The sequence below is a fragment of the Penicillium roqueforti genome, assembly GCF_015533775.1.
Source record: "Penicillium roqueforti strain LCP96 04111 chromosome Unknown scaffold_11, whole genome shotgun sequence".
NCBI classification, from domain to species: domain Eukaryota; kingdom Fungi; phylum Ascomycota; class Eurotiomycetes; order Eurotiales; family Aspergillaceae; genus Penicillium; species Penicillium roqueforti.
Genome location: NW_024067575.1, coordinates 311,787 through 332,271, shown reverse-complemented (window position 1 = coordinate 332,271; position 20,485 = coordinate 311,787). Strand labels below are relative to the sequence as shown.

General features: G+C 49.8%; 6 protein-coding genes across 6 annotated transcripts; 3 read left to right on the top strand and 3 right to left on the bottom strand.

The window, feature by feature from the left end:
* Window positions 1-560: 560 nt before the first annotated feature.
* LCP9604111_5012 (ATP-binding cassette transporter YOR1) lies at window positions 561-5,969 on the bottom strand (the record flags this gene model as incomplete). The annotated part of the gene is made up of 4 exons (XM_039072776.1): window positions 561-579; window positions 625-661; window positions 1,660-3,010; window positions 3,069-5,969. The coding sequence occupies 4 exons, from the start codon at window positions 5,967-5,969 to the stop codon at window positions 561-563; spliced, it is 4,308 nt and encodes a 1,435-aa protein (XP_038928983.1).
* An 838-nt stretch (window positions 5,970-6,807) lies between these two features.
* Window positions 6,808-8,298, bottom strand: car2 (ornithine-oxo-acid transaminase; the record flags this gene model as incomplete). The annotated part of the gene is made up of 3 exons (XM_039072775.1): window positions 6,808-6,993; window positions 7,056-7,757; window positions 7,831-8,298. 3 exons carry the CDS (start codon window positions 8,296-8,298, stop codon window positions 6,808-6,810), a joined length of 1,356 nt encoding a protein of 451 aa, XP_038928982.1.
* Window positions 8,299-9,012: 714 nt separating this feature from the next.
* On the top strand, window positions 9,013-11,449 carry gpi10 (putative glycosylphosphatidylinositol-alpha 1,2 mannosyltransferase; the record flags this gene model as incomplete). Its single annotated transcript, XM_039072774.1, has 5 exons — window positions 9,013-9,213; window positions 9,266-9,496; window positions 9,569-9,762; window positions 9,813-9,959; window positions 10,012-11,449. 5 exons carry the CDS (start codon window positions 9,013-9,015, stop codon window positions 11,447-11,449), a joined length of 2,211 nt encoding a protein of 736 aa, XP_038928981.1.
* A 520-nt stretch (window positions 11,450-11,969) lies between these two features.
* Window positions 11,970-14,479, bottom strand: LCP9604111_5009 (uncharacterized protein; the record flags this gene model as incomplete). Its single annotated transcript, XM_039072772.1, has 4 exons — window positions 11,970-14,060; window positions 14,124-14,234; window positions 14,296-14,312; window positions 14,365-14,479. The coding sequence occupies 4 exons, from the start codon at window positions 14,477-14,479 to the stop codon at window positions 11,970-11,972; spliced, it is 2,334 nt and encodes a 777-aa protein (XP_038928980.1).
* A 3,283-nt stretch (window positions 14,480-17,762) lies between these two features.
* LCP9604111_5008 (peroxidase) lies at window positions 17,763-18,940 on the top strand (the record flags this gene model as incomplete). The annotated part of the gene is made up of 2 exons (XM_039072771.1): window positions 17,763-18,119; window positions 18,197-18,940. The coding sequence occupies 2 exons, from the start codon at window positions 17,763-17,765 to the stop codon at window positions 18,938-18,940; spliced, it is 1,101 nt and encodes a 366-aa protein (XP_038928979.1).
* Window positions 18,941-19,525: 585 nt separating this feature from the next.
* LCP9604111_5007 (uncharacterized protein) lies at window positions 19,526-20,131 on the top strand (the record flags this gene model as incomplete). The annotated part of the gene is made up of 1 exon (XM_039072770.1): window positions 19,526-20,131. One exon carries the CDS (start codon window positions 19,526-19,528, stop codon window positions 20,129-20,131), a length of 606 nt encoding a protein of 201 aa, XP_038928978.1.
* Window positions 20,132-20,485: the final 354 nt, after the last annotated feature.

The window sequence follows — 20,485 nt, the reverse complement described above, 5'->3', positions numbered from 1 at the left end:
AAGAAATCGACCTAGTACGAGTACGTATACTCCTTAATAGTAGATTTAGCAATACACTCGGCGCTCCGCAAGTTATTGAGAGACTAAACGGTAGTATACGGATTTATAAACCTAGAATTCCCCTTGAAGTTACTATTACTAATAGCGAACGCCTCGATACAGCCGGTTACGCTTCCCTCCTTATTAAGATAGGAGACTAGACTGGCCGGATAAAGGCGTAGATTCTTAATTCAGAGTACGACCTCATCCTCGGCCTTGACTTCGAGATATCGACCTTGGAGTCTCGACCACGCATGAACCTCGCAGTGTAGTCAGATAAATCTCAAATATGAATGCCCATGGGGTCTGCACCACTGGCCAGAAGCATCCGAACTTTTTCCGGTGAATTAACGCGAATAGCAGCCGTGAGTGGAGATTCGTAGGTGCCCATATTGCTCCCACTGACGTTGGCATTGGGAGAACACCCCGCTAGTTCACGAAGTGTTCTCTTGTGGTAATCCAAAAGAGCATGGAGGACGGCTGGATTGGAGTTACCAGCAGCCCTAATGGCCGCAGACTCCTCAATGCCCCAGGCTACATCTTCTCTGGTGAGTTTATATGGCATGGTATGGTTGTGATTCTTACCTTTTTACTACTTTGGTCCAGTAGGCAATGAAACCTTCTATGATCAATTATGTGAGGAAAAAGTAAGTCAACAAGACAACACAAAACAGTCCAAAGGCGGTCTGCACACCATAATCTTTAGCAAAGTCCTGCAAACGAATTCACCTATGAGTGATAGAAGATATAGAACTATTCACCGCCCACTTTTGCTTCGGGATATCTATAGTCCGTGATCGTCACCAACCCTTTGATTGCTCTTGCCTTGAAGCCACTGGGGAAATATAAATACCTGGTCCTCCCCCCAGATTGGTTCTCTTTTTTCTTTCTTCTTCATCCTAGTGCAAGGGCTTTACACGTATCAGTGAGGAGACATCCGAGATCGTGTTTTTGCTAGTTGAAAACTACCACCTTGACTGCTTCAAGTGAGCCTCGCGGCTTGCTTGGGAATTTTTGAAACATACTTACTCTACCTCAACTCCTTGACTCTTGAGTCCTCGAGTTGAATTCCTTTGAATTTGATGCCATGATAGATATTTGGACTCAGTCTTGAGTTCTGAGTGTACGATCACATGCCATCACATTAAGATCTTTGTTTTGTTTGCTCGTTTGCTTGCTCGCTTCCTGTTTGCATTGTTTATTCGTTTGCTTTCATTGATTGTTTGTCAGGTATCTCAGCGAGAGGTTTGAGGTTTGCAACGTTTGTAAAGTGAGCTGTATCAACAGGCTGCTTCCCACTTTGCACCTGCTTCTTTCCCTCTCCATCTTAGTTTCTGAATTGATTGCACTCTTTCCTACTTGAGAAGACCTAGCATGTCACAGTCTTCACGTAGAGCTTGGTATTTGCATAGGTAGTTGCCATAACTACCGGTTTATTTCACATGATCCTTCCTTCCTTCTTTCCCTATCTATACTCCGTCCCTTCCCTCCTCATCTGATAGGTACTGCATTCGAAGGATAGTATGTATTAAAGTCACATTAGATGTGCCTTGGTAAGGTATGTAACTAGAATGTATGGAGGTTATGTACTTTTGGATCGTCAATCATCTCAGTCAGTACTGAGAATGTCCTCGCGCGTGATACCACTGCGTTCACACATGGCCCGGAAGATGCCATCTGCCTTATCCCACAGCGCAACTGGTGCATCCATCTCAGCGATCCGACCCTTATCCATAACGCAGATGCGATCGTAGTGGATGATCGTGCGCAAGCGATGCGCAATACACAGCAAAGTCTTCCCCTCGAAGCCCTGAGCCATAGTGTACTGGATCTTCTGATCGGTCTCGAAGTCCACGGAAGAGGTCGCTTCGTCGCAGACGATGATACGTGCGTCGCGGACCAGTGCCCGGGCCAGCGCCATCAATTGCCGCTGGCCTAGGGAAAAGTTCAGACCTTCGTCGTCGACAGGTGATTCGAGAGTGAGTTTGTTTGTCGGGCGCGCTTTCACGTCACTGTCTGTGACTGGGGTTGTAGTTCCGCTGGCTAGCCCACTTGGCAGTTTCTCGTCTTCGGATTCTTGCTCTTGTTCAATGAGGTACGCCTTGCGCAGCGCGGACCATAGTTCGAGGTCATCGTGCTCGTTGAACGGATCAAGGTTCGAGCGGATCGTGCCCTTGAATAAGGCTGGGTCTTGGGGGATGATGGCAAGGCGGGATCGAAGGTCGTGGAGGCCGACGGTGGAAATGTCGATGCCGTCAATTTTGACGCTACCTCCTGATAGTTCAGTTAAACGGAATAGTGCGGACATGATACTCGATTTGCCGGCACCGGTGCGACCGACAATACCAATGCGCTCGCCTCCCCGCACATCCATGGTGAGGCCCTGCAGGACGAGTGGAAGCTCAGCCCGGTAGCGCATCTCCACGCTGTTGAACTCGATGTGGCCCTTGTCAGGCCAGCTGGCTGGCACCTCGGCCTGATGCAAAGGCGCCTCCTCTTCCAATTCAGTACCGTAGAAGTGAACCCGCTCTGTGGCGTTCATGTTGTTCTCAACCTCGGCCAACTGACGGACTGTGAATTGAAGCATCTGTGCGATAGCCAAGATATAAGACAGCACCAACCCAGAAATGCTGGGGGACACGTTGAACCGAGAAGTGACGACCAGAACACCGACCACGAAGACCAATACGGTCGCCACAGCATCGAGTCGGACACTAAGCCAACGTTGATTGGAGAAAGTGAGAAAATAGGCCCCGTTCATCACATCAATCGAGTCTCGGATGGTGCGGCGGAATTGGTTCTCTACGCCATATGCTCGAATGCACGCGATTCCGGTGATGGCTTCGCCGAACTTGGCATACACCATTGAGCGCAAGACGCTCTCGTGGCGCTTCATCTCGCGGGCGGATGCTCTGTAATAGTTCGAAGCTAGAAGGAACAGTATGAATAGCGGGACAAGTGCGATGACGAACTAAAGGAGTTAGCAAAGATCAAAATACCAAGAAAATTCCAAGAGAGAGGGTACTCACATAATAGAAGAACACTATGACCAAGACCATCACGGAGATAATCATAGTCATGGTCAGGGCATAGATACGCATCGCATCGGAAAGTTCATTGTCCATCACCTGAATATCCTTCGAGAAGCGGTTGGTGATTCGTCCAAGTGGTGTAGTATCGAAGAAAGCCATAGGCGCGCGGAGAACACGAGACATCGCACGCTGAAGCATAGTCTTGCTAGCATTAGTACCGCATGTGGTCATGTAAGTCGAGAAACTGAACATCAAGACGACAACACTGCCACCCAGTCCAGCGTAGATTCCAATGTATTGGCCGGTCGAGAGCCCCGGGTACTTGTCGGAAGTCCAATAGGACAGCCACAAACTAGTCCAGATGTTGGCGACATTGGTAAGGCCGAGCAAGATGAATACCATGATAGCATTGAAATAACTACCGGAGGCTCGAATATATGCCTTCCAGACACTCCAGCCGACGGATGCGGTGGCCTTCTCTTCTTGCTGCATCAGAGCTGCGGCGGGTTTTGCTGGGGCCTTCTTCAAACTTGGCTCCTTTTCGTCTATTTCATCCACGACTTCGCCCACAGCCTCTACCTCTTCCTCTTGCATATCCTCCTGTCGAGAACTAGACATCAACCGCTTGAAGACCTCGTTGTCACGCATGAGGTTGTCGAATGTATCGACCGCACTGATCCGTCCCTCGTCCATAACGATAATTCGATCACATCGACTGAGAACATGGAGTTGATGTGTCGCCAAGATTCGGCAGCGATCTTTGAGCAAACCACAGATTGCCTTGTCCATGATGTGACGACCGACATGTGCATCGACAGCTGACAAAGGATCATCCATGAGCACCAGCTCCGCATCGAAATATATGGCCCGGGCGATATTCAATCGCTGTTTCTGTCCACCAGACACCGTGATACCTCGTTCTCCAATCTCGGTCTGGTCTCCATTCGGTAGGATCTCGAGATCTGGGGTCAGAGCGCATGCCTCGATCACTTGCTCATACCAAGTCTCATTATACTCCTTCCCAAACAGGATATTGTTGCGCACCGAGGTGTTTTGGATCCAGGCGTACTGAGGACAGAATGCGCGTGTGATGCTCAGGCGTACAGTACCATCAGTCACACGCATATCTCCCGCTAGAGCCGAGAGCAATGAACTCTTGCCACAGCCGACTGTTCCAATTACGGCCAACAGTTCATGTCGGCCAACTTCAAAGGTCATATCTTTGAGTTTGAATGGCTCTGTGGGAGTTTCATCGGTGTTATCGTCTTTGGGTGTTGAGTTTCCTGATGGTTCAGGGCGTGCAGCTGCCTTCTTCTTGGCTTTGTCTGCATCCTTTTCGTCTGTTGGGAGGCGCTCCCAGGTGAATGAAGCATGTTCCATTTCGATTGCATTCTCCATGTTCTCGTCCCGCTCAATATCTTCATTTTGTTCTTCGGCGAGCAGGAACTCCTGGATTCGACTAAAAGCAGTTGAAGCATCAGTCACTTGACCGATAACCATTGGAAGCATGTTCAACGGCATCCGCAGGGAATTGAACAACGCCAATGAGGAGAAAACCAGTGCGGCGTTCAAGTCATGATGTGATAGTGCATAGGTAACGAAAGACAGCATGGAGGCAAAAACAGGAATCGACATCGCCACACAAAGAATGCCGTTTCGGATCGCAAGCAAGGTCTGGATGGATCGAATTTCTCGTCCGCGAATCTCTTTCAAACGGCCGAGGAAACTGCTCTCCCAACCGAAGTATTTCACGAAGCGCACAGCTTGCAGGATTTCTTGGGTGAGAGATACACGCTGATCTGTAATCTTGTTGATACTCCGTCGTCGGCTGATCAAGGATCGCACGGCGAAAGTCAAAAATGGCATTCCGATTACCAGCAATGCGTACCCAGACAAGCAACTGTAGCCAATGTTGACCAAGAGAAGGATGAGTGTCACTATAATCGAGATGGGTGCTGCCCAAATCATATGGAACATGCCACAAGCCAGGTTAATACGGTCCACGTCAATACTCATGAGAGCAGTGATGCGACCATTGTTCCATCCGCGGCCATCACCTGCCACACCACCAGGTCCAGGTAGCGCAGTATCTGGCTTATGCTGTTTCCCTTTCTCTTCGGGATTTGAGAGAGCCTCCTTGGTTGCGTCCAGGGCTTTGACTTCTTCTGGTGTAGCTTGCCCTCCTGCCTTGGCACGACCAGACAATTTCATAGCCTTGTTGAAGATGTGGGAGATCAGCACTGCGCGAATCTGCCCACCGACAACTTGACCCCGATACAGGAACTGGTTCGTGCATAAACTCTGCATTGACTGCATACAGGTGATACCAACCACGAACCCCATACCCCTGCCGATGTAAGGCTCCGGGAGACCAGCCTTTTCTGCGACATAAGCCTCCGTCGCGAAAGCAATGAGGTACCGAGTCAAATACGGCGCAAAGACCAACAACAGCGAACTGAGAAGCTGACAGATGCCGCCGAGCAGAAATTCAAATCTGAACGTGTCGTACAATGCCCAGAGAAGCGGGCGGTTGACGCCACTCTCAGTGCGCTTTTCCAATGCGGCGTCTAATCGGCTGGACAATACGTCAACGGCCCGATCGGGATTGACAGTCCAGATATCCTGCAATTCGAGTGGACGTAGATAGCCCACTTTCATCAACGGGGACATCCATTGGAAGGAGATAATACTGAAAAACGAAGCGCCATGTTCTCGCGACACAGATCGCTCTGTTGGGACGGGTGGTGTCTTTTGCAATCGAAGTGGATTGAGTCTGCGATACCATTTTTTCTTTGGCGTAGGCTGCACGTCCGCTTCGTCGGGTGCTGATCTTAAGGCATCGGCCCGGAGCTTTTCATCCGCCACCACTACTTCACGCAGCGGTTCGGGTGCGGACATGCTGGATGTTGACCGGATACTGAATCTGATTCCCAGCTAGGCAGTGTTCCGGAGATTCGATTATAAAAGAAACGGTGTGAGTAATCCAATCGATGTGGGGGTAGCCACGAGCTGCTGAATGCGGAAGGCGGAGATAATGTCCGGGGATAAAGAATTGGGGATTGGGAGGAATTGAGGACATTCAATGAGATTGAAGGAGATTTCAGGGGCTTTAATGGTTTATAGATAACTTATGGCAAAGTGACCGGATGTCATGAAAGGGCTCGGACTTCCGTGTCTGACTTTTTTATGACTCCGTCAAACAGGGCTAAGCTTCCCCAGATCGGGCTTGGTGGGCTTGTCATGGCAAATGAGAGTTAAACCGGAGATAAGTCAGAGGAGAACATGCATTCGCATTCGTTTAGAACTTCATCATCCATCATCTAGTCTCGTGGGCAGTCGGCATCGCGGGCTTCGGGACTCCGAGTGCCGACATTTGGATTAGTAATGTTTAAATAGGCCCACGGAATGGGGAGGATATTGGCTGAAGTCAAGCAGACTACTGTATTCAAACCTCAAATTGTTATGGTCTACTCCGTATTCTTTGTGATAACATACAAATTTTGGCCCCCGAAAAAAAAAAAAAAACAATTCCATCGTCACGTCGTGGGATAACAAGCAGATCCAAGACAGTAAGAAATGTGCTAGGAAGCTTGTCACCAATGAGACTCTCCAGTCGCCATCCCTAGCCCAGAGGATATGATATGCATAGTTTACAGATCATGAGCCCTCCAGGAGGCTTCTGTGGTTGTCGCTGCGATCTGTGGACCTGTGAAGGTTCCGTTCTTTACAAATGTATCTAGCCATCAAGCTCAATCTTGACCTTCTTCTCCGAAGGTGGGATAATTTTGTCCTCGGAGGCGCCCTTGAGGTTGGGAAGTTCTGTCACGGCTTCCTTGATGATTCCAAGGGCCTTTTGGATCTCCTCCTCAGTGATGACAAGCGGAGGAGCAAGGCGGATGATGTTCTGGTGGGTAGGTTTGGCCTGGAGAATAAGAGTTAGCGATATCCAAACCAATCCTAACGAGTAGGGACTCGAATACATACCAACAAGCCCTTCTCCTTCATCAACATGCACAGATCCCAAGCGGTATGGCCATTGGTCTTCGACTCATCAATGACGATGGCATTGAGCAGGCCCTTTCCACGCACTGTCTGGATGACCGGGCTCTTGATAGCCACTAGCCCATCTCGGAATAAGTGGCCGAGCTTCTCCGCACGCTCGACCATGTTCTCCTCGCGCACGACCTCAAGCGCGCGAATAGCAACGGCACAGCCGAGTGGGTTTCCGCCGTAAGTCGAACCATGGGTACCAGCCTCGACCGTGAGCATGACGTCCTTGCTACCCAGCACGCACGAAACCGGGTACATACCACCCGAGATGGCCTTGCCGAGCAAGACAAGGTCAGGCTTGATTCCGCTCCACTCGTAGCACAACAGCTTACCCGTGCGTGCGATACCGGTTTGGATCTCGTCGCAGATCAGCAGCGCATTGTACTTGTCGCAGAGTGCCCGGGCCTCCTGCAGGTAGTCTGGGTCGGGGACAACGATGCCTGCTTCACCCTGGATAGGTTCAATCAGGAAAGCAGCGAGGTTGGGGCCGGCCGCCTCGAACGCCTCGCGTAGAGCCGCCTTGTCATTGTAGGCGATTGGTTTATTTGTCCCTGGGATGGTGCATCCGATACCAGGAAGATAAGGGCCATAGTTCTCGCGTGACTCGGGGTCGGAAGATAGGGAAATGGCGGCGAACTAATGCAAGGGGTATAATCAGCCACTGATGTACCTTTACGGGTGTAACAAGGAGGGGTCACAATTCACTTACTGTACGCCCATGGAAGTTGTTCTCCGCGCTCAAGATAACGGCTTGATTTTCCGGAATGCCCTTGGTCTTGTATCCCCATTTGCGGGCAATTTTAATAGCTGTCTCGACGGCCTCGGCGCCGGTGTTCATGGGCATCACCATCTCAAAGCCAAAGTAGCTAGTGATGAACTTGGCGAAGCGAGGGAAAACGTCATTGTAGAATGCACGGGAGCTCAAGGTTACTCGCGAGGCTTGGTCTACCAATGCAGCAATCAACTTGGGGTGGCAGTGGCCTTGATTCACAGCGGAGTAGGCGGAGAGGAAGTCAAGGTAGTGACGGCCTTCAGGGTCCCAGACCGAAGTACCCTGAGCCCGGGCGAAGACAACAGGAAGTGGGTGGTAGTTATGGGCAGCATATTCCTTCTCGGACTCGATAGCCTCAACAGAAGAGGCAGCATGGTAGTGGGAGAAAGGCCCGTTGGTAGCCATGGTGGATGGTGGATGGTGGATTGCGGGGAGAGCTAGGAAGTTGGGGGAAGTTGGAGGATCGGCAATGGGGTAAAGAAGAAAAGAAGAGGAGGAAAGTTGAGGAAATTGAAGAAATTCCAGAGTAAAAGAAACGGAAGACGAGAAGTTATATAGGTAAAGGAAAATCAAACCCTTTATACGCTATTCCGTTAAGTGTTAGGCTTGATAGAGCGGATGTCCGCTAAGTACAGGTCGTGCCGACGCTGTTCCCTATGCGCAGGATTAACCTACACGGGCTCCAGTGGCTTTGATAACCACGATTTCCGATTCGTTGATTGGCTATATTGGCTCTAATAATGTTCCAAGTATTAATTTGTCTAATTTAAATCGGAAAAAAAGAGAGAAAAACTGGGGGTAGAAATTCACGTCATACTTCGGCTATCGAAGGAGACAAATACATATACATGAACCTTGGAGATATATAGAGAAATAAAGGGCTAGTTATGCTCCAAGATCTATTATAAGCCAAAATATAAAAATAGACAATGAATCGAAATGTTAGGGCAATTCGATCGCTCCGTACTCCGCAGAGTATTTTGAATCTCGGAGTCGGGGCGCTCCCGCCCTCTCTCCTTTATTGACCGTGTTTGTGCATGCGCTTTGTGAGGTCAGACTATCTTGAGCCGCAATGTACGAGGGGATGAATGAGTACCTACAATATTCTTACCCTTGATCATGTCTACACCAACTTCTCCGCGCCGCAAGCCTCAACCCCGCCGCGCGCCCACTCAAAACATACTCCTCTTCCTCATCGCCTTCCGTCTCGTCAATGCGTTCGCAGTTCGGACCTTTTTCCAGCCAGATGAATACTTTCAGTCACTAGAGCCAGCGTGGCAGATCGCGTTCGGTCAGGGTCAAGGGGCCTGGGTGACATGGGTGAGTGAATGCGATCGCGCCCACACATGACTTTGGCTAATATCGCTCCTAGGAATGGCGGCACCAACTCCGATCCTCACTACATCCTCTCTTCTTCGCCGCTCTCTATAAAGTCGCCGATTTCCTTGCCTTCACCCTCAGTTTGTCTCCCGCCACACGTGCAGAGCTCCTAATTGCCGCTCCAAAGACAGCGCAGGCCGTTGTGGCAGCAATTGGTGATTTCTACACATGGAAGCTCGCAGTTCGTGTCTATGGAGATGATTCTCTTGAATCATGGACAACGGTATGTGATTAAGTATCGGGTGTTCATAATTCCTCTCGGCAGCAAAGAGCGCATGCTAATAAACGTTCACAGCTGGTCGCAACTGTCGTAAATCCCTGGCAATGGTTCTGCTCAACTAGGACACTATCCAACAGTTTCGAAACAACAATTACCATTGTCGCGTTGGAACTATGGCCATGGCAATGGTCGGTAGGCTCTACCGCCAGCAATGGCCGCGACAAAAATACTGGCAATCAAATGGACAGGGATCGAGGTGTGATTCTGAGGTATGACTGAACCTCCAACTTATGACAACTGCCACTGACAATACCTACAGTCTCCACGAATGTCTGCCGCTGGCAGCACTCGCCTGTATACTGCGACCGACCAACATTCTCGTTTGGGCAACCCTGGCCGGCCTCGCTTGGCTTCGGACCTCTTGGCCCCAGCGCAAGATCCTCCTTCTTGAAGTTATGATTTGCGGGTAAGTAATCCAATCTCCTGATAAAGGACAAGCTGACCTTTTGATCTGGCAGGTCGACTATTCTTGCGGTATCTTCCGTTGCGGACCGTCTCTTCTATGGAATTTGGACCTTCCCGCCGCTCAGGTTCCTATACTTCAACATCGCGCAATCACTAGCTATCTTCTATGGCAGCAATGATTGGCATTACTATATCTCTCAGGGTTATCCCCTTCTACTGACCACTCTGTTGCCCTTCGCGCTTACTGGTCTATATCGAACCTTGTCAACTCGGGCTTCCACAGTGGGAGACAGATTGCAGGCGGCGATCCGAGTGCAATTGGCGACAGTATGCCTTCTGATGCCATTTGTGCTCTCTTTGATCTCTCATAAGGAAGTGCGCTTCATCTACCCATTGTTGCCCTGCCTGCATATATTAGCTGCACCGCCTTTAATGCACTTCTTCTACCCAGCTATCGACTCGCAGGCATGGGGTCATACTCTCCGCAGGTTGATTCTCATAATCCTCATGTGTGCAAACGTGGTCATTGCACTTTACACAACTCTCTATCATGCATCAGGAACACTTAGTGTTCTCTCCTATCTCCGTCATCAGCACGAAGCACACTCGGTACCAACAACAAAAGCCCAAACAAACTCAGTCTCCGAAACCGGAATCTCTGTTGGATTTTTAATGCCCTGCCACAGCACACCCTGGCGCTCTCATTTAGTCTACCCGACAATCAACGCTTGGGCCCTTTCGTGCGAGCCACCGATCGATCTCAACGCAACTCAGAAAGCCGTTTATCGAGACGAAGCAGATCAATTCTACGATGACACATTCCAATTTCTACGCCAGAACATGACTGGTGGTCTCCGTCACCTTCCTCGACGACCGAGCTACGCCTCGCCCGCGCATTATTCTGTATCGGGAAAGAACCCCAACGAGACCCCACAACATGAATGGCCGGACTACCTCATCTTCTTCGCCCAGCTCGAGCCAACCCTCTACACCATACTGCGTACCTCGTCCTATGGGGAGTGCTGGCGCACCTACAACAGTGACTGGCACGACGACTGGCGCCGTCGCGGCGACATCGTAGTCTGGTGCCTGGACACAGTAGAGCAGGACTCCTGGCGCTCCTTTGCGCAACGCCAAGAACAGGAAAGCCGAGAGAAGCAATTCGATCGTATCGTGGAAGCATTCAAGAGTGAGGGGCGCAAGCAAAAAAAGCGGGGATGGATGTCCTCGATGCCTTGGGCCCCTGCGCCTCCTCCATTGTTTGCGTCGTGGCGACATTCATTGGGGTCGTTTTTCTCTTCGCCTTCAAAATCATCAACCTCTTGGCCTTGGCGTGCCCCTTCTCGTTGGGAGACTGTTGTATCGAGGCTGTCATTCTCGAAGCAGAAGACAGGTTGGCTTCCTTCCTGGGTGTCGAGTTGGCTTCCTGGGTTGCCGTCTTGGTTGGGCGGAGCTAAAAGGAGACCTACGGAGGCAGAGTTGTGGTCTTGAGATCACCCCCTCTTGGTCTCCAGCTATTTTGCATTATATGTGATGCTGCGAGGATTTTCCTTTCCCCTTCAGCTTCATACCATTCACATTCCCTTTCTCTTTCTCTTTGGTCTCTTCTTTCTTCTTTGGACATATAGCCCCAGACTAGATCTTCAGTACGATATTCTGTCTTAGTTCACTAGCAATACAGGTATTAATTCGAAATTTATATGTAAAACAAAATACAACATTTATGTACTCTTTGACTCGCTAACCGGAAACCAAAGGAATTTTTAGTGTACAATAAGAAAATGACAGCAGGGAATGACAAGAAAAGAAAACAGATGAAAATTTAATGAGTGGCAAACAGACAATGATAATGCGCCGGACATGCACAGACATAACACGTCTCGTCAAACTTCTATATCCAGATCAGTATACAAGTCAAATTGAAAATCAAAACCAAACCAATGTCCATACCTATGTATTTACATTGCTCGGCCATCTATCTGTGTATGATCGAAAATCGAATTCATAGAACTCAACCATAGCGAGCACTCAGACTAGCAAAGGCATCGGGGCTATGGCGACCATTCTGCACCCCATTCACATCGACGCTCGGCTGACTCATGTGTGTCCGAGGATATGCCGAGTTCGCGGGTGGGGGGCCTGAAAAGGGGGACTGGCCTCCAGCAAATGGAGTACTGTTTGCTCCTACAAAGGAGGGGGCGCTCATTCCTGAGAATGGGGAGTTGTTCGTTCCCATGGCTGGAGTGGTTCCGGAAGCAGCTCCCATCCCGGGTTGACCATTCATGCCGCCAATTCCTAGCCCTGAGGGTTGCTGCTGAGATGGGTTGATACCTGCTTGTGCGGCAAGGCCGGATCCGCTGCCTGTGGAGGTGGTGCCAAAGAATGGGTTGTTGGATGTATCAGGCTGGGACTGGAAATTTTGCTGGGGCTGGAGTTGGTTCTGATTCTGGTGCTGGAAGTTTGTGGCTTGTTGGGTCTGAGGCATGGAGTTGTATGGGTTTGATGGTTGAGAGTATGGGTTCATCGTGGGGGCTTGGGGTTGGTACTGTTGAGGTTGTTGAGGTTGTTGGTGTTGCTGGGGTTGCTGAGTCTGCTGAGCTTGCTCGGGGATGGATGTCATATTAGACTGTGTAGGACCCATATTGTACATTGAAAGAATGTTGTTTCTGTCCATTCCAGTGGGTTGAGCCATAGATTGCTGGGCCTGCTGGGGTTGCAGGTGGGACTGGAATTGGCTGGGGTAGCCGCCTGCGCCCTGTGGTGTGTTGGGCGCCGCTTGCTGGAACGGGTTGTGAGCTCCCAGTCCATTTGATGGCTGCAGCTGTTGTTGCTGCTGCTGCTGTACTTGGAGAGAAGCATTCGGTCCAAATGGCGAGGCGGAAGACATGACCGGCATAGTATTTGCATGGCGAGGCGGTTGAAAGCCACCTGGGTTCATTACGAGCGGATTCATTTGTTGCTGTTGCGGCTGCATTTGTTGGTTTTGAGGCGCAGTGTTGAAGAAAGGGTTCGTTTGCGGTGCATTAGGGTTGGGGTATGTCTGATTAGCCAAGCCACCTTGCGGCTGCGGCGGTGCCTGGTCGAATGGATTGTAGCTATTGTCCATTGGCTGAGGCGAGGTAACATAGGGAGACCGCGAGAATGTCGCTGTGACCGGAGGCGTATAGGGCCCCTGATATGGAGAGTGCTGCATGGAGCTTGTCTGATTCGGATATCCACCAGTAGAGTGAGGGAACAATGGCTGGGAAACCTGCAGGCCCTGGAAAGGCTGTGTAGATGCCGGGTTCGAGTTGAGTTGATCGAATGGGTTGTACGGAGTAGTCTGTGGTTGAGGGGTTTGCGACTTGGCCACAGGATTTGAGACAGCCCGATCAAATGGGTTGTTAGAAGCCTCAGGGAATGTGTTGTCGGTTGTGACGGGGAATGGGTTTTTGGACGTCTCAAACTTCGAGACGCGTGCGGATGCAGCACTGCTTGTCCCGGCCGGGGTCCTGGCTCTTGATGTAGGGGTGCCCCCCTCACCCAACCTTTCAAGTGTTTCGACCGCTCGATCCAGATCCTCATGCAGTCCCTTGAGAACCATCTCGTTTCGTCGGTCATTGGTGAATCCCATCTGCTGCAACGCCGCCATTTTGGCCTCAAAGGATGCCGTTGTTACATCAGCGACAGGCGCACCAAGTCCTGTTGTCCTCCTGGATGGCAATGGTGGTGGTGACCAGGTTTCATCGTCCGAGTTTGGCGAAGTCACCTTGGGCTTGCCACCAAATCGGCGGAGGTTCGAGGTAGAGGATGACGAGCGTAGACCAAACTTGAAAAACCTTCCTGGCTTGGGCGGAAGCGGAGGAGGAGAACCTTCAGGAGATATGTCATAGTCCCTCCTTCTTGGCTGCACGGGGGACTGGGCCCTTTGGCTGGAGTAACTCGAGTCCTCCCTGCTCGGGGGCTTTGGCTTCCCATTTTCCAAGGAATGGTGTTGATATTTCTGCCGGATAAACCGTTCCATGCACGCATCGTCCTCGTCCACGTCGGTGGGAACTGGCGGCTTGATGCCGCGCGGGTTGTTCAATTGGTTCATAATGGTGTTACCATGCGCTTTCATGTTCTGACAAAGTCCACTTTGTCAGCTCGTGACCTTTGCTATTGCGGGGTTCCAGATTGTGCTCACATCAATTTGGTCTGCTGTCCATGTGTCCATGCTCAAAGATTTAACCTTGGAAATATGTGTGCCCAGCTTTCGGTGCAGTGTGGCGCAACGCATGCAAAGGAAGATGCCAATCTATCGGAGACAAGCAGTCAGTTTGTGAATTCGCTCGGAGGTAAAGGAAGCGGTGACATACGTTCCAACTAGCCCATCCTATTCAAATAACAATTAGCGAGATCAACAATTAAAGTCTCTGGGGACGAACCTGGGTTCCAGGCACCGCAATCGGCACATCGGTCATTGCCAGGAATGGTCCGGATCAGCTCCCCCAGGGTTCTTTCATGCCGCGCCTGCTCGCGCTTGCTGATACCGGGAGTCATGATGCAGAAAAATAATTACAAGAACAAATAAACAGAAGGAGTGGCAGTAATACAAAGTGGAATAGGGGAAGATTTCTGGTTCCCAGGGCGGAGAAGGGTCTCAATTGACGTCCGAGGGGCAGATCATTCCAAATGAGACATATATGTACCCTGCGGAGCATACGGAGGCCCAGGGGGTAAAGAAATAGCAGAGTAGAGAGAAAAGAAAGATTTAGACATTTTAGCTCAGTTGTTCCAAGGTTGAGTTGATTAAGTTAGATTGAGTTGACAATCCCATTCTCAATTTCTTTTTTTCCGGCATAGCTTTCTGCATAGGCCCGATCTTCTAGAACACTTTAAATGCTTCTGTACTGCAGAGACTCGAGCCCAGGCTCATACGTTCGGAAGGATAAGAAGTCACGGAATAGATATATATTATTGATACTAGCGAGAAGAAAAATTGGCATGTCTGGACAGCAATGACTCGCATCTACCAATGCGCCTAAAGGCCGAAGCCTTTTCGGAGCCGTCGAGAAGTCGTAATGATATCCAGGAATATCTTCTAGTACGCCAATATGACCAACCATCCTATGATAGAGGAATTGGCGGTTGATTATGCGTTCGTAAAGTGTAAAGAAGGAAAGTCTCCAATTTGCGCGGAAATTTTCGATACAAAAGGGCACGGTCACGTGGCTGTACTAGCTCGATCACGTGTCCTGGAGATTGAGATAAAAACTTTTCACCTCACAGCTTGTCTTCCTCTTTAACCATCATTCGTGTGTTGAAGACTCGAGACTCCAATCCTTTAATGTCGGGGATTGTCGAGGACTTGGATCCAACATTCGGATGTAAACTTCAAACCACATAACCCGCGCGGTGCCTACCTGTGGCACTGTTCGTCTCTTGGGTGATTTTATAATCGTTCGTTCGTGGAATATCAAAACCAAACAGTTTTTAGCAGAGCTGCGTCTACTCCACCCTGGTGTTCATATCTATTGAACAGCAGGACTTTTTTACGACGGACATCCCCGATCATAATGGAAATATATTTTCAAATTCACTCTTGCGTCTATCATATCGTATTACTTGTCATGGATCATTGATCATCGTACTTATTTTCAAGGTTCCTCCCGAGGGCATGTACGGGGACTTACGAGTACCAACAATAGCATTTGCCTATATCACATGACCACCCATACTCGGCTGAACTGATTTTCCGTGGAATAGCATGCGAACGACAGCTGTAGCAGTGTTTACTCCCATATGTAGATCTTTCTTCTAGCGCATAAGCAATGGATTTCGTCAATCTTGCCGTACAGCAATCTGATCGGATTTTCTAGGTGTGGATTCAAAATCTGCTCGGAAATTCACCCAAGGAATTGGCAGGCAAGCTTGCTTCTCGACATTGCGATGGTAAACCTTTAACAGCTTCGCGCCTTATGAATGGTGCATTCAATATATGTTACCGAGTCGCCTTTGCAAATGGCTATCGCGTTGTGGTTCGCTTTACTGCCCTCGGTCGGGTCTCTAATATTCCCCACAACATCTCCAGCCGCGAACGTTTTGACAATGCAGCAGACTATTTCGAGAAGCTTGCTCGTCACCAGCTCTACCATCTTAGACTACAACGCAATGATACAATTACAAATGAGGCCGACTGCCGCAAGAAGTATATCACGCGATGTCTTTTTCGCAAGTTATCACGTCAGGTATCCGAGGAACACTGCAGTGGTCCATTCCAGCTTTATTGCAATGATCTTCGCCCTTGCAATATCCTTGTTATGCATCGAGGCTTATCGTTACTGGGGTGGTTGATTGGGAGTTCATCTATGCTGCCCCCGTTTAATTCACAATGACTGCTCCTTGGTGGCTTTTATTAGAAAAACCAGAGGGCTGGGAGCCTGATCTCGAGCAATTTCTATTGCGTTTTATCCCGAGATTTCGCACTTTGAGGTTCTCAAAGATTGTGAGGCCAGAAAAATTCAAGACTGCTCTTTGTCACAATCCCAAAGACTATCGATCGCTATGGAGAAGTCATTAGAAACTGGATTGTTCTGGATTTGCCTCGCTTTACGATACAGCTCTATGTTCGATGAAATTTATTGGAATTTCATCGATACAAAATTCCATGGTCCATTTACAACGATCGAGGATCAACCTACTCTGCTCAGTACAGAAGAGCAGGTAGAAATTGATGCCTTCGTGGAGACTAAAATGCAAGAGGCAAGCGAGGGCAATTTGGTTACATATTTACAGCATTGACGAACTAGTTGATCTATAAACATATGATACTGTGACGCGTTTGGAAGATTCATTGAGAGCAAGCAAGAAAGGACAGGTTTTCAATTGCAAAGGAATGTTAAAATGGAGTTAATAGGAAGCTTAGAAGAAATGGTATGGACTTTTGCGTTGGTTCGCTAATTAAAGAGGAGAATAAGGCATATTTGTTCACGCTCATAAGAACTATGTATACTGCGATCATTCACACTGCTAATAAAACAACGTATGCTCTGACCAGAGCATTAATTGATACATTTAAGATTGAGCATTTATCGACTTTTAGTGGATCACACGACAGCACTGTCATAGCAACGTACGATTCATAGACATAGTAGATAGTCAGTTAGGACCATGGGTAATAAAATCGTGACCATTAGAAACGGTCAGTTGTGCCAAGGAATCTCGAACTCAAAGATTCATAGATAGCTTATTTGACGTCTTCACTAATTAAATATAGATGTAGCTCCGTATCTAGACCTCGATTCTTACTGAGCAAACCACCTGGGCCCGGGGCCAGCCGTTCGATCAGGTAAGCAGATCAGTGGCGCTGTGGGTCAGCATTGGCCAAACAGCGCTGGGCCGTTAATAATACATTTCCGACACCTCGGGATGTCTTTCTACTTACGCCTCTGGTATCAAGTCTGGATTGCCAATAAATGAGGACAATCTCCTAGGGCTACCTACAGATAGCCACAGTGTAACAGTCAACAAAAATGCGAGTCATGAAAGTCTGGGGTTGGTGTACGGTGATGTATGGTGATGTACTGGAATGCGGAGACGAGACGAAACGCCGAGGCAATAGCATATGTGGCCCCCTTGATTGGCTGTGATTCCATGAGCTTCTGTCCAATGTACCGAAGTATTGAAATCAGGGCTGTACTGACACTAGAAATGGGACAGCAGTACAAATCCCCCGGTTCTTCCCTTTTCTCTTCCCTTGTACTTATAATCCCGCCTTTGCTTTCCCTTCCTTGAGTGCAGACTCATTCGACTTCCTATCTCGCGCCCTCTCCGTCCTATCACAATGGCTTCAGCTGCCAGAACTGCTTCCCGGGCCTTCCTGCGCTCGACCCCAGCGACTTCCTCTTTCCGTCCTGCTGCGCGCAGCACCCGTTTCGCCATCCCCGCCAATGGTGTCCGCGCCTCTGCTCGTCGTGGATATGCTTCCGAAGCTGGCTCTGAGAAGTCTAGCTCATCCTTTGGCCTTTGGGCTCTTGGTCTTGGTGCCCTTGGTGCCGCAGGTGGAGCATACCTCTACCTGAACGACTCCTCCCCCAAGGGCCCGTTCGTCCCCACCCAGGCCGACTACCAGAAGGTGTACGACGCTATCGCTTCCCGTCTGGCCGACGAGACCGACTATGATGACGGCAGCTATGGTCCCGTAAGTGCAGTGCTTCTGTTCAACCCCGCAATCCAAGATCAAAGAGCTAACCTAGACGTTTTTGTTGCTCTCAATAGGTCCTCGTTCGTCTCTCATGGCACGCAAGTGGTACCTATGATAAGGAAACCGGCACTGGAGGCAGCAACGGCGCTACTATGAGGTTCGCCCCAGAGGCTGATCACGGCGCCAACGCCGGTCTCAAGGTTGCCCGCGATTTCCTGGAGCCTATCAAGGCTCAGTTCCCTTGGATCAGCTACTCCGATCTGTGGACTCTTGGTGGTATCTGTTCCATCCAGGAGCTAGGTGGCCCTAAGATCCCCTGGAGACCCGGCCGTGAAGACATGGAGATCGCCGCCTGCACTCCCGACGGACGTCTTCCTGACGGCGCCAAGGACCAGCGTCACATTCGCAATATCTTCGGCCGCATGGGCTTCGATGACCGCGAGATGGTTGCCCTGATCGGCGCCCATGCTCTAGGCCGCTGCCACACCGATCGTTCCGGCTTCGACGGCCCCTGGGACTTCAGCCCTACTGTTTTCAGCAATGAGTTCTTCCGCCTCCTTGCTGATGAGAAGTGGATCCCGAAGAAGTGGAACGGCCCGGCTCAGTACACTGACAAGACCACTGGAACGCTCATGATGTTGCCCACCGATATGGCTCTTGTCAAGGATAAGGCCTTCAAGAAGCACGTCGAGCGCTATGCCAAGGACAGCGATGTCTTCTTCAAGGAGTTCTCAGATGTGTATGCCAAGCTTCTTGAGCTCGGTGTGCCCTTCAAGACTGAGGAGCATATCGTATTCAAGACTTCTGATTCCGAGTAAGGGAATTGCTCGAAAATTGCCTAATGTTCCTGTCTCCTTTCGCATATACCTGTGTTGATATCCGAGTCATTACTCACTAAGATCATTTTTCTTGTTGCCAATGGAAGTTTAGATTTTCTCCATATTTGCATAGATTAGTAGCCCCAATTGTATTCACAGCATGTAAGTTTCGCCCTGAGTAGGATGTAGCATTAGCATTGGAGCAATTATTCAATTTGAATGTAGAACAGTATACCTTCATGACCAGTAATGAGAAAATGAAAGAGAGAAAAGAAATAGCCAACGCTTGACATCAACAAGTATGGGACCGGGAGGCCTTTTCCCAAAGTGGCGTGCAAGGGCGACCCGCCATTTTCAAATTCTCATAGAAACCTCTCAGTAACAAAGCTCACCAACCCCGCTTTGCAGCACCTGCTACCCCAGATTATCGCGATAATTTCCTGGAATGCACGCGATTGGCCTCTCCACTAGACTCCGAGGTCTCAATATACAGCCTGGCGCGTACCTCCGGTCGCTCGAACGGAAACAGCGCAATCAGATACGACGAACAGGTCCTGAACAGAAGGAGGAATTTATGTTGTCGACATGACGAGAACGGCGAACGCTGTGGATCTATATGAAGTCCTGTCTCTCTCATTCACAGGGTCTTCGTCGACAGTTCTCTCCAAGCAGCAGATCAAGATCGCATACCATAAAGCATTGCTACAACACCATCCTGACAAGGCGGGTGCTGTCGCAAGGGAGACCGGGCTAGGCAGATCGACTAACTCTACATCTGCATCTACTCCGAACCATCTCTCTGCCAGCTCCGATGGCAACTCATCGCGACAACTGTACACCATCGACCAGATTACCACCGCCTACAAGACCCTATCGGACCCCGTCCTCCGCTCCGAATATGATCGCTCTCTACGTCTGGACAGACTGAAGGTTGCGGAACGGGAGAAAACCGGCGATGTGTTCCACACTGGCTTGGAGATTGTGGATTTGGAGGATCTTGACTGCGAGAAGGCAGAGGGCGGCGACGGCGACTGCTGGTTTCGCGGATGTCGGTGCGGTGATGAGCGCGGGTTCTTGGTCAGCGAGGAGGATTTGGAGAGGGAGGCAGAGCATGGCGAGATCATTATCGGGTGTCGCGGATGCAGTCTTTGGTTGAAGATTCTCTTTGCGGTCGAGGCAGATGAAGGATGAAGGGATGACTTGCCATACGGTCTGTCTTTTCCTGGTCATCATCTCTTCTCTAGCATACCGTTGAGATTCTGGCCGGCTCTGCAGCTCATATCTTGTCGCTGTGCGATAAATTGGCATCCCGTGGTTTCATGTCTGCGTTGGTCTATGTCTCGTCCAGAGACTAGGCTCGTTGGTTCAGACAGGGTACAGGCTTGGCCCTGGGGCTGTTCGTGTTCTTCTATCATGAACATTCATTTTTCCGAACGATTTCTCTTGCGCACTTGGATCTCCCCCAATCTCTTCTGGTTTGTACACACCAATCTTGTGGGACCCTGTGTAAACCAAGAGCTTACACCAAGCGTGATCTTCGTTTTG